This window comes from Lolium rigidum, chromosome 4 (assembly GCF_022539505.1).
Source record: "Lolium rigidum isolate FL_2022 chromosome 4, APGP_CSIRO_Lrig_0.1, whole genome shotgun sequence".
Lineage (NCBI taxonomy): Eukaryota > Viridiplantae > Streptophyta > Magnoliopsida > Poales > Poaceae > Lolium > Lolium rigidum.
In genome coordinates this window covers 58002698-58019581 of record NC_061511.1, presented here as the reverse complement: position 1 = coordinate 58019581, position 16884 = coordinate 58002698, and the positions used below count along the sequence as shown (strand labels likewise).

The following is a 16884-nucleotide window of genomic DNA, read 5'->3' as shown; positions in this document are numbered from 1 at the left end:
GATGAAGGTTAAAGATTTTGATTGTAATGCTTTATGTGATCTTGGTGCAAGTATTTCTGTTATGCCTAAGAAAATTTATAATATGCTTGACTTGCCACCGCTTGAAAAATTGTTATTTGGATGTTAATCTTGCTTGATCATTCTACAAAGAAACCTTTGGGTAAAGTTGATAATGTTCGCATTACCGTTAACAATAATCTTGTTCCCGTTGATTTTGTTGTCTTGGATATTGAATGCAATGCATCTTGTCCCATTATATTGGGAAGACCTTTTCTTCGACTCGTTGGTGCTATTATTGATATGAGGGAAGGTAATATAAAATATCAATTTCCTCTCAAGAAAGGTATGGAACACTTCCCTAGAAAGAGAATGAAGGTCCCTTATGATTCTATTATTAGAACAAATTATGATGTTGATGCTTCATCTCTTGATGTTACTTGATACACACTTTACGCGCCTAGGCGAAAGGCGTTAAAGAAAAGCGCTTATGGGAGACAACCCATGTTTTTACCTACAGTACTTTGTTTTTATTTTGTGTCTTGGAAGTTGTTTACTACTGTAGCAACCTCTCCTTATCTTAGTTTTGAGTTTTGTTGTGCCAAGTTAAGCCGTTGATAGAAAAGTAAGTACTAGATTTGGATTCTTGCGCGAGTTCCAGATTTCTTTGCTGTCACGAATCTGGGTCTATCTCCCTGTAGGTAGCTCAGAAAATTACGCCAATTTACGAGCATGATCCTCAGATATGTACACAACTTTCATTAAATTTGAGCATTTTCGTTTGAGCAAGTCTGGTGCCATTTTAAAATTCGTCAATACGAACTGTTCTGTTTTGACAGATTCTGCCTTTTATTTCGCATTGCCTCTTTCGCTATGTTGGATGAATTTCTTTGATCCACTAATGTCCAGTAGCATTATGCAATGTCCAGAAGTGTTAAGAATGATTGTGTCACCTCTGAATATGTCAATTTATATTGTGCACTAACCCTCTAATGAGTTGTTTCGAGTTTGGTGTGGAGGAAGTTTTCAAGGGTCAAGAGAGGAGTATGATGCAACATGATTAAGGAGAGTGAAAGCTCTAAGCTTGGGGATGCACCCGGTGGTTCACCCCTGCATATATCAAGAAGACTCAAGCGTCTAAGCTTGGGGATGCCCAAGGCATCCCCTTCTTCATCAACAAATTATCGGGTTCCTCCCCTGAAACTACATTTTTATTCGGCCACATCTTATGTGCTTTTTCTTGGAGCGTCGGTTTGTTTTTGTTTTTGTTTTGTTTGAATAAAATGGATCCTAGCATTCACTTTATGGGAGAGATACACGCTCCGCTGTAGCATATGGACAAATATGTCCTTGGTTTCTACTCATAGTATTCATGGCGAAGTTTCTTCTTCGTTAAATTGTTATATGGTTGGAATTGGAAAATGATACATGTAGTAATTGCTAAAAATGTCTTGGGTAATGTGATACTTGGCAATTGTTGTGCTCATGTTTAAGCTCTTGCATCATATGCTTTGCACCCATTAATGAAGAAATACATAGAGCATGCTAAAATTTGGTTTGCATATTTGGTTTCTCTAAGGTCTAGATAATTTCTAGTATTGAGTTTGAACAACAAGGAAGACGGTGTAGAGTCTTATAATGTTTTCAATATGTCTTTTATGTGAGTTTCTGCTGCACCGGTTCATCCTTGTGTTTGTTTCTAATAAGCCTTGCTAGCCTAAACCTTGTATCGAGAGGGAATACTTCTCATGCATCCAAAATACTTGAGCCAACCACTATGCCATTTGTGTCCACCATACCTACCTATACTACATGGTATTTTTCCGCCATTCCAAAGTAAATTGCTTGAGTGCTACCTTTAAAATTCCATCATTCACCTTTGCAATATATAGCTCATGGGACAGATAGCTTAAAAACTATTGTGGTATTGAATATGTAATTATGCACTTTATCTCTTATTAAGTTGCTTGTTGTGCGATAACCATGTTTACTTGGGGAACGCCATCAACTCGTTGTTGAATTTCATGTGAGTTGCTATGCATGTTCGTCTTGTACGAAGTAAGGGCGATCTACACTGAGTTGAATGGTTTGAGCATGCATATTGTGAGAGAAGAACATTGGGCCGCTAACTAAAGCCATGATCCATGGTGGAAGTTTCAGTTTTGGACAAACATCCTCAAATCTCTAATGAGAAAAGAATTAATTGTTGTTGAATGCTTAAAGCATTAAAAGAGGAGTCCATTATCTGTTGTCTATGTTGTCCCGGTATGGATGTCTAAGTTGAGAATAATCAAAAGCGAGAAATCCAAATGCGAGCTTTCTCCTTAGACCTTTGTACGAGGCGGCATAGAGGTACCCCTTTGTGAAACTTGGTTAAAGCATATGTATTGCGGTGATAATCCAGGTAGTCCAAGCTAATTAGGACAAGGTGCGGGCACTATTAGTACACTATGCATGAGGCTTGCAACTTATAAGATATAATTTACATGATGCATATGCTTTATTACTACCGTTGACAAAATTGTTTCATGTTTTCAAAATCAAAGCTCTAGCACAAATATAGCAATCGATGCTTTTCCTCTATGAGGACCATTCTTTTACTTTCAATGTTGAGTCAGTTCACCTATTTCTATCCACCTCAAGAAGCAAACACTTGTGTGAACTGTGCATTGATTCCTACATACTTGCTTATTGCACTTATTATATTACTCTATGTTGACAATATCCATGAGATATACATGTTACAAGTTGAAAGCAACCGCTGAAACTTAATCTTCTTTTGTGTTGCTTCAATGCCTTTACTTTGAATTATTGCTTTATGAGTTAACTCTTATGCAAGACTTATTGATGCTTGTCTTGAAGTGCTATTCATGAAAAGTCTTTGCTTTATGGTTCACTTGTTTACTCATGTCATACATATTGTTTTGATCGCTGCATTCACTACATATGCTTTACAAATAGTATGATCAAGATTATGATGGCATGTCACTCCGAAATTATCTTTGTTATCGTTTTACCTGCTCGGGACGAGCGAGAACTAAGCTTGGGGATGCTGATACGTCTCCAACGTATCGATAATTTCTTGTGTTCCATGCCACATTATTGATGTTATCTACATGTTTTATGCACACTTTATGTCATATTCGTGCATTTTCCGGAACTAACCTATTAACAAGATGCCGAAGTGCCGATTCGTTGTTTTCTGCTGTTTTTGGTTTCAGAAATCCTAGTAAGGAAATATTCTCGGAATTGGACGAAATCAAAGCCCAGGGGCCTATTTTTCCACGAAGCTTCCAGAAGTCCGAAGACGAGACGAAGAGGGGCCACGAGGGGGCCACACCATAGGGCGGCGCGGCCCCCCCCTTGGCCGCGCGGCCCTGTGGTGTGGGGCCCTCGCGCCGCCTTTTGACCTACCACTTCGCCTACTTAAAGCCTCCGTGACGAAACCCCCAGTACCGAGAGCCACGATACGGAAAACCTTACTGAGACGCCGCCACCGCCGATCCCATCTCGGGGGATCCTGGAGATCGCCTCCGGCACCCTGCCGGACAGGGGAATCATCTCCCGGAGGACTCTACGCCGCCATGGTCGCCTCCGGTGTGATGTGTGAGTAGTCTACCCCTGGACTATGGGTCCATAGCGGTAGCTAGATGGTTGTCTTCTCCCCATTGTGCTATCATTGTCGGATCTTGTGAGCTGCCTAACATGATCAAGATCATCTATCTGTAATTCTATATGTTGCGTTTGTTGGGATCCGATGAATAGAGAATACTTGTTATGTTGATTATCAAGACTATGTCTATGTGTTGTTTATGATCTTGCATGCTCTCCGTTATTAGTAGATGCTTTGGCCAAGTTGATGCTAGTAACTCCAAGAGGGAGTATTTATGCTCGATAGTGGGTTCATGCCTCCGTGAATCTGGAGGAGTGACAAGAACCACTAAGGTTATGGATGTGTTGTTGCCACTAGGGATAAAACATTAGTGCTATGTTCAAGGATGTAGTCACTAGTTACATTACGCGCAATACTTAATGCAATTGTCTGTTGTTAGCAACTTAATACTGGAGGGGTTCGGATGATAACTCTGAAGGTGGACTTTTTAGGCATAGATGCGGTTGGATGGCGGTCTATGTACTTTGTCGTAATGCCCAATTAAATCTCACTATACTCATCATAATATGTATGTGCATGGTCATGCTCTCTTTATTTGTCAATTGCCCAACTGTAATTTGTTCACCCAACATGCTGCTTGTCTTATGGGAGAGACACCTCTAGTGAACTGTGGACCCCGGTCCAATTCTCTTTACTTGAAATACAATCTACTGCAATACTTGTTCTACTGTTTTCTCGCAAACAATCATCTTCCACACAATACGGTTAATCCTTTGTTACAGCAAGCCGGTGAGATTGACAACCTCACTCGTTTCGTTGGGGCAAAGTACTTTGGTTGTGTTGTGCGAGGTTCCACGTTGGCGCCGGAATCCCTGGTGTTGCGCCGCACTACATCTCGCCGCCATCAACCTTCAACGTGCTTCTTGACTCCTCCTGGTTCGATAAACCTTGGTTTCTTTCTGAGGGAAAACTTGCTGCTGTGCGCATCATACCTTCCTCTTGGGGTTGCCCAACGAACGTGTGAAATACACGCCATCACCCACAAGTATAGGGGATCGCAACAGTCTTCGAGGGAAGTATTACCCAATTTATTGATTCGACACAAGGGGAGACAAAGAACACTTGAAAGCCTTAACAGCGGAGTTGTCAATTCAGTTGCACCTGGAAACATACTTGCTCGCAAGAGTTTATCGAGTAGTAACAGTTTTATAGTAGCGACGAGTAGTAAAATAACAGCAGCAGAGTAACAAAGACAGCGGTAGTGATTTTAGTAAACAGCAGGATTAAAATAATGTAGGCACGGGGATGGATGACGGGCGTTGCATGGATGAGAGAAACTCATGTAACAATCATAGCGAGGGCATTTGCAGATAATAATAAAACGGTGTCCAAGTACTAATCAATCAATAGGCATGTGTTCCAATTATAGTCGTACGTGCTCGCAATGAGAAACTTGCACAACATCTTTTGTCCTACTAGCCGGTGACAGCCGGGCCTCAAGGGAAACTACTGGATATTAAGGTACTCCTTTTAATAGAGTACCGGAGCAAAGCATTAACACTCCGTGAACACATGTGATCCTCACATCTCTACCATTCCCTCCGGTTGTCCCGATTTCTGTCACTTCGGGGCCATTGGTTCCGGACAGCGACATGTGTATACAACTTGTAGGTAAGACCATAAACAATGAATATCATGATGAAATAATAACATGTTCAGATCTGAGATCATGGCACTCGGGCCCTAGTGACAAGCATTAAGCATAACAAGTTGCAACAATATCATAAAAGTACCATCTACGGACACTAGGCACTATGCCCTAACAATCTTATGCTATTACATGACCAATCTCATCCAATCCCTACCATCCCCTTCGGCCTACAGCGGGGGAATTACTCACACATGGATGGGGGAAACATTGCTGGTTGATGGAGAGGCGTTGGCGGTGATGGCGGTGATGATCTCCTCCAATTCCCCGTCCCGCGGAGTGCCGGAACGGAGACTTCGGCTCCCGCGACGGAGTTTCGCGATGTGGCGGCGTTCTGGAGGGTTTCTGGCGACTTCGACTTCTCCCCGTGCGTTTTTAGGTCGAGGCAAATAAGTAGTCCGAAGGGGGCGTCGGAGGCCGGCCGAGGGGGCCACACCACATGGCCGCGCGGGCCCCCCCTGGGCCGCGCCGCCCTGTGGTGTGGGGCCCTCGGGCCTCCACTTCAATTGTCCTTCTGGCTCCGTCATTATTCTGGGAAAATAGGCCCTTTCGTCAAAATCCCGAGGTTTTTCCTGAAAGTTGGATTTCTGCACAAAAACGAGACACCAGAACAGTTCTGCTGAAAACAGCGTTAGTCCGCGTTAGTTGCATCCAAAATACACAAATTAGAGGCAAAACAATAGCAAAAGTGTTCGGGAAAAGATACGTTTTGGACGTATCAGGTACCCTTTGGTGAAGCACCATGTCAAGAAGGCCTACAAGGTTAAGCCAGTCTCTTCAGCTGTTCCTGCTCCTGACTCTTTCATGGGTGATGCCCGTGCTAGTGGTTTTGCTCCTGCTCGTCATCGTGATGTTCCGGCTATGAGGAAGCAAGTGACCCGGCTTAGTTGGTTCCAGCGCCACATCCTTTGCATGAACATTGAGATCCATAAGGAAAACTATGCAGCTAGCTGATGGCGTGTATTTCACACGTTCGTTGGGCAACCCCAAGAGGAAGGTATGATAATAGCATCAACCTTATCATTCAAGGAAGAGGATTCCTCAACAGAATTTACCTTCTTACCTTGTGGAGCTCTTTCCGTGTGCCATTCAGAGTAGTTGATCATCATATTATCAAGAAGCTTTGTTGCTTCACCAAGAGTGATGGACATAAAGGTACCTCCAGCAGCTGAATCCAATAAATTCCGTGAAGAAAAATTTAGTCCTGCATAGAAGGTTTGGATGATCATCCAAGTAGTCGGTCCATGGGTTGGGCAATTTTTAACCGAGAGATTTCATTCTTTCCCAAGCTTGAGCAACATGTTCAGTATCTAATTGTTTAAAATTCATTATGCTACTCCTCAAAGATATAATTTTAGCAGGGGGATAATATCTACCAATAAAAGCATCCTTGCATTTAGTCCATGAATCAATACTATTCTTAGGCAGAGATAGCAACCAATCTTTAGCTCTTCCTCTTAATGAGAAAGGGAACAATTTTAGTTTAATAATATCACCATCTACATCTTTATATTTTTGCATTTCACATAGTTCAACAAAATTATTAAGATGGGCAGCGAGCATCATCGGAACTAATTCCGAGAAAATTGATCTTTCATAACAAGATTCGATAAAGCGAGGTTTAATTTCAAAGAATTCTGCTGTAGTAGCAGGTGGAGCAATAGGTGTGCATAAGAAATCATTATTATTTGTGGTTGTGAAGTCACACAACTTAGTATTTTCAGGGGTAGCCATTTTAGCAATAGTAAATAAAGCAAACTAGATAAAGTAAATGCAAGTAAACTAATTTTTTTGTGTTTTCGATATAGCAAACAAGATAGCAAATAAAGTAAAACTAGCAACTAATTTTTTTGTATTTTGATTTAGTGCAGCAAACAAAATAGTAAATAAAACTAAGCAAGACAAAAACAAAGTAAAGAGATTGAGAAGTGGAGACTCCCCTTGCAGGCGTGTCTTGATCTCCCCGGCAACGGCGCCGGAAAATATGCTTGATGGCGTGTATTTCACACGTTCGTTGGGCAACCCCAAGAGGAAGGTATGATGAGCACAGCAGCAAGTTTTCCCTCGAGAAAGAAACCAAGGTTTATCGAACCGAGGAGGATCCAAGAAGCACGTTGAAGGTTGATGGCGGCGGGATGTAGTGCGGCGCAACACCGGAGATTCCGGCGCCAACGTGGAACCTGCACAACACAACCAAAGTACTTTGCCCCAACGAAACGGTGAGGTTGTCAATCTCACCGGCTTGCTGTAACAAAGGATTAACCGTATTGTGTGGAAGATGATTGTTTGCAGAGAAAACAGTAAAAACAAGTATTGCGGTAGATTGTATTTCAGTAAAGAGAATTGGACCGGGGTCCACAGTTCACTAGAGGTGTCTCTCCCATAAGACGAACAACATGTTGGGTGAACAAATTACCGTTGGGCAATTGACAAATAAAGAGAGCATGACAATGCACATACATATCATGATGAGTATAGTGAGATTTAATTGGGCATTACGACAAAGTACATAGACCGCCATCCAACTGCATCTATGCCTAAAAAGTCCACCTTCGAGTTATCATCCGAACCCCTCCGAGTATTAAGTTGCAAAGCAACAGACAATTGCATTAAGTATGGTGCGTAATGTAATCAACAACTACATCCTTAGACATAGCATCAATGTTTTATCCCTAGTGGCAACAGCACATCCGTAACCTTAGTGGTTCTTGTCACTCCTCCAGATTCACGGAGGCATGAACCCACTATCGAGCATAAGTACTCCCTCTTGGAGTTAAAAGCATCTACTTGGCCAGAGCATCTACTAATAACGGAGAGCATGCAAGATCATAAACAACACTTAAGCATAACTTTGATAATCAACATAACAAGTATTCTCTATTCATCGGATCCCAACAAACGCAACATATAGAATTACATATAGATGATCTTGATCATGATAGGCAGCTCACAAGATCCGACAATGATAGCACAATGGGGAGAAGACAACCATCTAGCTACTGCTATGGACCCATAGTCCAGGGGTAGACTACTCACTCATCACTCCGGAGGCGACCATGGCGGTGTAGAGTCCTCCGGGAGATGATTTCCCTCTCCGGCAGGGTGCCGGAGGCGATCTCCAGGATCCCCCAAGATGGGATTGGCGGTGGCGGCGTCTCTGGAAGGTTTTCCGTATCGTGGCTCTCGGTACTGGGGGTTTCGTCACGGAGGCTTTAAGTAGGCGGAAGGGTAGGTCGAGAGGCGGCACAGGGGGCCCAAACCATAGGCCGGCGCGGCCAGGGGTGGGGCCGCGCCGCCCTAGGGTTTGGCCACCCCGTGGCCCCTCTTCGTCTCGTCTTCGGTCTTCGGAAGCTTCGTGGAAAAATAGGCCTCCGGGCTTTTATTTCGTCCAATTCCGAGAATATTTCTTTACTAGGATTTCTGAAACCAAAAACAGCGAAAACAACGACAGCGGCACTTCGGCATCTTGTTAATAGGTTAGTTCCAGAAAATGCACGAATATGACATAAAGTGTGCATAAAACATGTAGATAACATCAATAATGTGGCATGGAACACAAGAAATTATCGATACGTTGGAGACGTATCACTAGCCGAGAGCGCTCTGAGATTAAGCATACCCAGGCGGTTATTCTTCACAAGCTCAGTGGTGAGCAAGGTCCTCCGCCTCAGCCTCCAGCTCACCAGGGTTACAGTGGATGGCACTCAGCACAGGTTCCCTGGAGTGATCTTGATGATTGCCTTCAAAGGTCCAACACCTCTCGCCGCTCTCCGGATGCACCTGACACTGATGAAGAAGAAGGAGAAGAAGAAGAAGAGGCGCAAGAGTCCGATGATGATGATGCCTCCGAGTGATTCACATGGGACGTGTAGCATCGCGCTTGTCCCCTTTTTGGTGTCTCGATGCCAAAGGGGGAGAAGTGTTCTATTAGGATTCTCGGGGATTTGCATGGTTTGGGCACAAGCATATGCGTTTACCATTCTTATATTGCTTGTGTTCCCCCTCTTTATTTGAACTATTTGGTTTGTTTGTGTGCCGTTCAAAACTATGTGCTAAGTGGTGTGAGACATTGTTATGGTTTTCGGCTTTCTATTTGTTGAGATCAAGGATATTACATTGTGTGTGATGCTATATCTCCGCATTATATATCTACACATGGGTATGATTTCTTGCTTCATATCTCAACTTCATATGTGTCAATGTCGTTTGTTAGAGCTCATGTTGGATATCTCTTGTGTTGAGGCACCATACTCCTATATGTTGTGTATTTGTATTCAAATGCAAATTACTTATATGCACACATGTAGGGGGAGTACCGATATGTTTTGCCATCATGCTTGTCTCTATAGTGATTCCTTTGCAAATCCGTATATTGTCATCAAACACCAAAAAGGGGGAGATTGAAAGAACATCTCTCACGTTATGTTTTGTGTGTTTGATGTCAATACATGTGATACACTAATGTTTGATTAAGTGGTACAGGGATTACATAGTTTTTATTACATGTGTGTTGGATTGGATCGCCTGTCAAAAGGTCTCTGAAAAAGTTTAGCCAGGCCGGATAATCCGGGCCGGATATTGTTGAAATATCCGGCCCCCCCGATTTTGGCTAAGGACTGGAAGAAAAGCAGCTCAGTAAGGGGGCCGGACATTTGCCCGGATAATGTCCCGGTATTGTACCAGGGCCGGATTATCCGGGCCGGATATTTTGGAAATATCCGGCCCCCCCGTTTTTGGCTAAGGACTGGAAGAAAAGCTTCTCTGGCATAGGGCCGGACTTTTGGCCGGATTTTGTCACGGTTTTGTTCGGAAGGCCGGATTATCCGGGGGGGCGGATTATCCGGCCCTTACTTAGGCCGGATTATCCGGCCCCCCGGTAGCTGCAACGGCTCATTTTTGAGAGGGGGTATAAATACCCCCCTTCTTCTACCTTGGTTGCTTGCTTAATCATTATACAAGAAATCTACCAAGCCACCTCCATTAGAGCCACCTCAAGAAATACAAGATTTGCAAGATCTCCTTCCTCCCCCAACCAAAGCTCTTGATCTTTGGAGATTCGAAGGAGAAGACCCCGATCTACATCCTCACCGAAGTGTTCTTCATTTCCCCCTCTCTTGTTTGAGGGATCTCATGCTAGTGTTCCTATTTTGGTTCCCTAGTTGATTTGTTGTTGATGTGTTGTTGTTGATTGTTGTATTGTTACAGATTTGGGAGCCTCCAATTTGGTTGTGGATGTGTGCCCCAAGAACTTTGTAAAGGCCCGGTTTCCGCCTCGAGGAAATCCCTTAGTGGAAGTGGGCTAGGCCTTCGTGGCGTTGCTCACGGGAGATCTGAGTGAAGCCTTCGTGGCTGTTGGTTTGGCTTGCGTAGCAACCACACTTCTCCAAACGTAGACGTACCTTCTTGCAAAGGAAGGGAACTACGGGAATCATCTCCGTGTCATCGCGTGCTCCACTCTCGGTTACATCTATCCCACTCTATCTCCTATTGCGTTGCTATACCTTGCTTAGTTGATATCCTTGTCATATAGGTAAATTCACTTAGTTGCATATCTAGAGAATTTATCTATTGGTGTCAAGCCTAAATTGAAAAAGAACTAAAAATTGGTTAGCACCTATTCCCCCCCCCCCCCCCCCCTCTAGGTGCGGCATACGATCCTTTCAACGGGTCCGGCGGGTTTTGGAGCAGGCATTTCTATATCCAAATCGAAGTTGAAAGGACGATCCTGCCCCTCGCCGCGGAGTAATCTGGGTCGTCCTTGTGTTCCGCTCAACATAACCGTTCGAGGGTCTATGGAAGCAGTCATCTTATCTCAAAAGCTGTCAAACCGACTGTTGCTCCTACTAGTTCTAGAGCATACTAGCCCTTCACTAAAATGACACATCATGTCAGCCGTTGTAGTTTCAAGCTTAACAGCACAGCAACATGCTGCTGCTACTCCCGACTGAAAGTAGTCTGTTACCATCTACGAGAAACGCAAAAAAAAGGGCTTCGGTTTCGCAGCAACGGCAACGCCCATGCATCAGTTCTTCTTCAGCTTCATCGCCTCCCTGAAAGCGCAAGCCCATCAGAACACCAACGGGACCGATCACTAGGCTCAGTTTCATAAGGTTACTATCATACTATCCTTTTGTCAGTTGGAGAAAAGTAAGCCGTGGTTCTCTAGAAATATGGTTGATCTCTCTTACCAGAACAGCTTGTCCATCTCGTCGTTCTCGGGGTCCAGCTCGAGGCCGCGCGTAAGGACCTCACAAGCTTTCTCATACTCCTGAGGAAACACGGTTTAAGTGCATGCATGGCCAGCCAAATGTGAGAATGCAAGAAATGTGATCTCTAGTGCACCTTCAGCATGATCAGAGCTTCTCCTTCGCGGTGGTGCGCCTCTGCCGAGTCTTTGTTACTTAGCTTGCATTTAATCGCGTCCTCCAGAGCCTTCTGCCCGTCACCTAAGCGGAGCCAGCAGAGGCTCCTGTTGGCGAGCATTTTACGGTCAGAAGGATCAGCCCTGAGTGCCTGTAAGAATGAACACAACAATGTCAGCATACTGTTGCTACCAAAAAAAACTGTTGCTGCAACATTAGAGACATGCTGCTTGCTAGCTCAAGGATTTGCCATGTTTATTAGGTGGCATTGGGTTGTAAATAAAACTGAACGTTCCATCAAAAGAAAAGATAAATAGAGGACACATCACCCCAGATTAATAGTCACATTTCACACATTAAGCTAGCAGGTCCAATGAGATGATGATACTAGTCATTCAACAGATTAACTTTCTATAAGGTAGACTACCACAATAATGTACCTTTGTGTAGAGCACCGACGCATTTGTGTAATCCTGTTTTTCAAATGCTTCATCCCCTTGCTGTTTCAGGTCGGACTTCCTCATGTCAACCGCCTCATCATCCTGAGCAACATACAGTAACTTCGGTCATACATTCAGAAGTTCGATGTGTGAAATTAATAATATAGTATAAGTGATTTTAGTATTTGAGATCAAGTCAAAGAGTATGGGAAACAATTATTTTCCCTTACAGAGCTGTTACAAGATTGCATGGGGCAGTTAATGGGACAGAACTGATGGGGAATGAGCAATCATAATTGCCAGAGTACCATACCATTAGCTGCATGCTCTCCAGTTTGGCATGATTGATTATCCCATCAACGCTCCAGTCTGCTACATCTGGAATTGGGGAGGTGAAAGGAAATAGAAGCTCGACATCTTCCTTTGTAGCACACAAAGCAGCTAACTCTATTGGCATTCTACCACACTGTCAAGCAAAAGAAGAAAGCTTACTAAGCAGTACTGAAGCCTGAAAGTAAATGGTTCCTTCGTAACGTAAACATTACTATGCTAGCCAAATAGACATCACAAAATGATTTAATACCACAAAACAAATGCCTAACGAAGCCACTAGTTTAGAATAGAGCTCTTACTTTTTTTCCAACTATTAGTTCGGCACCATTAAGATGGGCCTAGATAGCATCCTATAACTTCCTGTATATGAAATAGATGCCAAACAGAAAAGGAAACATTGACATGCTTCAGTAAAAACTATAAAGGCAACTGATAGTAGTCAAGCTAATCATACGACACAGTAGTGTCAACCTTATTTATGTTAATTTTAAAATTAGCCCATTCAACTGATGCCCGAATGCTTTAAGACTCTAGCACTATTTTGGACAAAACTAGAGTTATTGGCTTTCACCTTCGGTTCCCTTTGCACATAGACTTGTACTGCCATATTTTCAGAAACTAGAAAGACATTATGTAATACAATTGTGACACACCAGTGTAACATATTGTTAGTACTAGTCTACTACAAATTCAAGCAAATCATTATGATATCATGAAAAAAAAAATGTCACCTCATCAGGACGATTTGGGTTTGCACCAGCCTCCAACAAGCACTTAAGGATTTCAGTTAAGCCTTCGATTGCAGCTCTTGCCAAGCAATTATTAATACCATTAACATTAGCTCCAGCCTGCGAAACATACATGTAGAAGACAAGGTAGACATACTGTTTATCCATATAAATTGCTGCTCATCTCAGATATGACCAAACACAACATCAGTAGTTGGGAAACCTTCCATTTCTATACTGGTTTTAAAGGGTTTGCTACACAGATTTGGAGAAGCTACTGGCCTAAGAGTAAATTATGAGAAATCAAATCTGGTCCCTATCAATATTTCTGAAGACAGAGTGAGCATATACACCTCTGCTCTAAACTGCCAATTGGGAAACCTTCCATTTCTATACCTTGGATTACCCCTTAGTATATCCAAGCCACCAAAGGAATACTTCATGCCACTGATAATGTGTATCCAGAGAAGATTACCTTCATGCACCATGTATCTTAATTATGGCAGTAAACTAAGACTGGTTAATTCAGTCCTCTCTTCTCTGCCAATTTTCTCCATGAGTACTCTGAAATTATACCAGTGGGTCCTTGATGAGTGTGACAAATATAGAAGACATTGTCTCTGGAGAAACAAGGATCTTGACAGTAAGACTCCTCCTTTGGCCTCATGGGATATGGTCTGTCGACCGAAAGATCAAGGAGGGTTGGGTGTCCTCAAGCTATCAGTTCAAAATAATTGTCTCTTACTGAAACATATCCATAAGTTCTATAACTAGGAGAATATACCTTGGATAAACTTGGTATGGGAGTCTTATTATCAGAATGTCCTGCCACCACTTAGACACAGAGATATTTCTTTTTGGTGGAGGGACTGTCTTAAAAACCTTGATCTCTACAAAGCCAAAGCTTTGTGTACAATGAATAGTGGAGTAACTGTGCTGTTTTGGACTGACTTGTGGTCTTTGGAAATGCTATCAACCAAATGGCCTTATTTATTCACTTTTGCCAAAGATATATCCATTTCTGTCAAGAATGTTATTGCCACCGAAGAGTTTCCATCTCTCTTTCATTTGCCACTGTCTACACAAGCTATGGAGGAATATCAGCAGTTTCTTTCCCTTGTACAAGAAACACAAGTATCTTTGGAAAAGGATAAGTGGACAATAACTGTTGCAGCCCCAGGGTATCAAGTATCATCTATGTATAAGGATCTGATGAAGCAAGGACCTGTGCTACCCATCATTTCTTGGCTTTGGAAAACCTGCTGTCAGGACAAGCATAAAGTTTTCTTTTGGCTACTCTTCCATAACAGGCTAAATACGAGAGCCATGTTGCAAAGAAAGAGGTTCTTCTTGCCAGATTACACATGCATTATGTGCAATGGTTCTACTTTGGAAACAAGAGACCATCTGTTCTTTTCATGCCCTTTTGTTAAAAATTGTTGGCAATATTTATGTCCTGGTTGGGATTCCACACTGACTGATGGGCCTATAGTGCTACAGGATGTCATTCAGAGCTTCAAAGCCAAAATCCAGCAGCCTTTCTTCATGGAGCTCATTATGCTTACTTCATGGTCAATCTGGACTATCCGAAATGACTTTATCTTCAAAGGGATCACTCCAAGCCTATATCGCTGCAGACATAAGTTCAAAGACGAGTTGGCCTTGCTGGTGCATAAAGCTAAGAAGAAATCATATATTGGCCTTCGGGCCTGGGTAACGAATTTCCTGTAATCCCTAGACTAGTTTAGCTTAGCCTAGTTTTGTTTTCTCTAAGTGCTGTTCTCAAGCATTTTGTTTTCTTTTAGTTTTAGCTTTGTACATTATACCCCAAAAATGCAATAAAAATATACGCAGTGAGGAAACTCACTGTACAGGTTTCAAAATTGTACCTTTGGTTGCAGCTAGTGTAAGAACAGTGTGGCCCTGCTCATTTTCCTGGTGGAGGTCAGCGCCATGGTCAAGAAGGAACCTGACGGCAGGCAGGTTGCCGCCGGCCACGGCGTGCTCCAGGGGGGTCTTCTTGCCTAGCGCGCGCAACAAGCAGAGCAACGGATGTAGTTAACCATCAATGAGCTAATGCTGCATGTGTTGGATGCGAAGAAGAAAATCGATTACTTGGGGAGGCGTCCCACATGTTGACGTCCATCCCGATGTCGTCGACGAGGTAGCGGCAGGCGGCGAGCCTGCCGAGCCCGCCGACGGCGGCGTGGAGGGCGCTCATGCCGCGGTAGGCGGTGGCGGCCACCGTGGCGCTGACCCCGCGCTGACCGCTCGTGTCCAGCCTCCTCGCGATCTCTGCAGTCGGGTGAGGTTATTAGGAAATCGGCCGGCGCGGAAGGAGGAGGAGGAGCAGAAAAGGGCAGCTTTTTGGGGGTGGGGGAGAGAGAATCAGTTATTGATTACCCTTGAGGCGGCCGACGTTGCCGTAGTAGGAGGCGATCAAGAAGCGCGCCTCCGGTGGCCAGCCGTCCTCATCTGCGCAGGCGAATCGACACAGAAACAGAGCATCGGTGGGCAGAAGGGAAGATGAAATTAGGTGGGGTTATAGCACTGGGTAAGAGGGAGAGAGGACCTTCGCCGTGGAGTTGCTCGAAAAGGTTGGGTAGCGGGGTGTCGAGGAGGTCCATGGCCATGCTCTCTCCTCCTCCTCCTCCTCCTCCTCCTCCTCCTCCTCCTCCTCCTCCTCCTCCTCCTCCTCCTCCTCCTCCTCCTCCTCCGGCGGCGGCAGCCTAGCGGAGAACTTGAAAGGAATGGGGAGAGAGAAGAAATGGGGCGGGAAGCGAAGAGGGAGGTGGGTGCGCTGCTGCAGACGGGAGACGAAACGCAATGGGGGGTCGACACGTGCCCCCGCGCTCTAAGCCTCTGAGCATGGCAGCAGAGCCGGCCCGTGCTGCCTTTTTTTTTTTGCTTTGGACTCATGCTTGACCACGCCCACGGCATTCATCGGCATGCTACTTCATTTGAATTTTTTTCTTCGAAATGGGTATATCCCCATTCTCTGCATCAATCGATGCACAGCTCTCTTTATTACCCAAAGTATCAAAATATCAAGTATCAAAGTTTTACAACTCAAAGATCATACAACGTGTACACATAAACTAGCCAACGAATACACGTTTATGCATCTTGAAGTCGTTTAGTAGGTCGCCAACCAGCCTGGCTGTAAATAGCCTGTGCCACCGCTTCCAGCCGGCGGCATCCAGCATGAATAGGCTCTCGTTGCGCCTCCGGCAGTAAGAGAGACCAGTCGTGAATCCAGTGTGATACCATACGGATAACCTGTAAAAAAATAACATTTGTATTCCTATTAAAGACAATGTCATTACGGCTATTCCATATAGCCCACATCAACGCCGCTAAAACCAATTCTAATTCTAACTTTAGCCATCTTACCAACCCCATTTAACCAGTTCCCGAACATGTTTGTGACATTAGTCGGTGGGGGTATATTAAAGGTAAACTGAATAACTCTCCAAATAAGCTTTGCGAAGGGACAATCAAAGAACAAATGATTTCTTGATTCCGATGAATCACAGAACACACATATCTTACAACCATTCCAATTTCGGCAAGCTAAATTTGAATTGTTTGGAAGTCACATACACAAGAGAATTCTAGTTTGTATATTTTGGCTTCTCTTTCACGTTTCCTTTCCCTAGGCGACTAGGGCTTCTTCCTCCCGACAAACTCGGTTCGACGGTTT

At 43.9% G+C, this 16884-nt stretch overlaps 2 protein-coding genes across 2 annotated transcripts; both read right to left on the bottom strand.

The window, feature by feature from the left end:
- Positions 1-11135: 11135 nt before the first annotated feature.
- On the bottom strand, positions 11136-13796 carry LOC124647119 (hsp70-Hsp90 organizing protein 1-like). Its single transcript, XM_047187101.1, has 7 exons — positions 13758-13796; positions 13185-13301; positions 12434-12586; positions 12121-12222; positions 11661-11831; positions 11507-11586; positions 11136-11368 (listed from the first exon to the last, which is right to left on the bottom strand). The coding sequence occupies exons 1-7, from the start codon at positions 13794-13796 to the stop codon at positions 11341-11343; spliced, it is 690 nt and encodes a 229-aa protein (XP_047043057.1). The 3' UTR covers positions 11136-11340.
- A 1248-nt stretch (positions 13797-15044) lies between these two features.
- On the bottom strand, positions 15045-15814 carry LOC124647118 (protein fem-1 homolog A-like). Its single transcript, XM_047187100.1, has 4 exons — positions 15754-15814; positions 15585-15656; positions 15297-15476; positions 15045-15205 (listed from the first exon to the last, which is right to left on the bottom strand). The coding sequence occupies exons 1-4, from the start codon at positions 15812-15814 to the stop codon at positions 15045-15047; spliced, it is 474 nt and encodes a 157-aa protein (XP_047043056.1).
- Positions 15815-16884: the final 1070 nt, after the last annotated feature.

Excerpts from the sequence above, each read along its gene's own strand:
- LOC124647119 (XM_047187101.1), bottom strand. The coding sequence starts at position 13,796 with ATGTCTTCTATATTTGTCACACTCATCAAGGACCCACTG. Across the intron at positions 13,302-13,757 it reads CACTCATCAAGGACCCACTG|GCTGGAGCTAATGTTAATGG; the intron begins GTATAATTTCAG and ends TATGTTTCGCAG. Across the intron at positions 11,369-11,506 it reads GAGATGGACAAGCTGTTCTG|GGAGGCGATGAAGCTGAAGA; the intron begins GTAAGAGAGATC and ends TTGCGCTTTCAG.
- LOC124647118 (XM_047187100.1), bottom strand. The coding sequence starts at position 15,814 with ATGGCCATGGACCTCCTCGACACCCCGCTACCCAACCTTTTCGAGCAA. Across the intron at positions 15,657-15,753 it reads CGAGCAACTCCACGGCGAAG|ATGAGGACGGCTGGCCACCG; the intron begins GTCCTCTCTCCC and ends TCGCCTGCGCAG. Across the intron at positions 15,477-15,584 it reads CAACGTCGGCCGCCTCAAGG|AGATCGCGAGGAGGCTGGAC; the intron begins GTAATCAATAAC and ends ACCCGACTGCAG.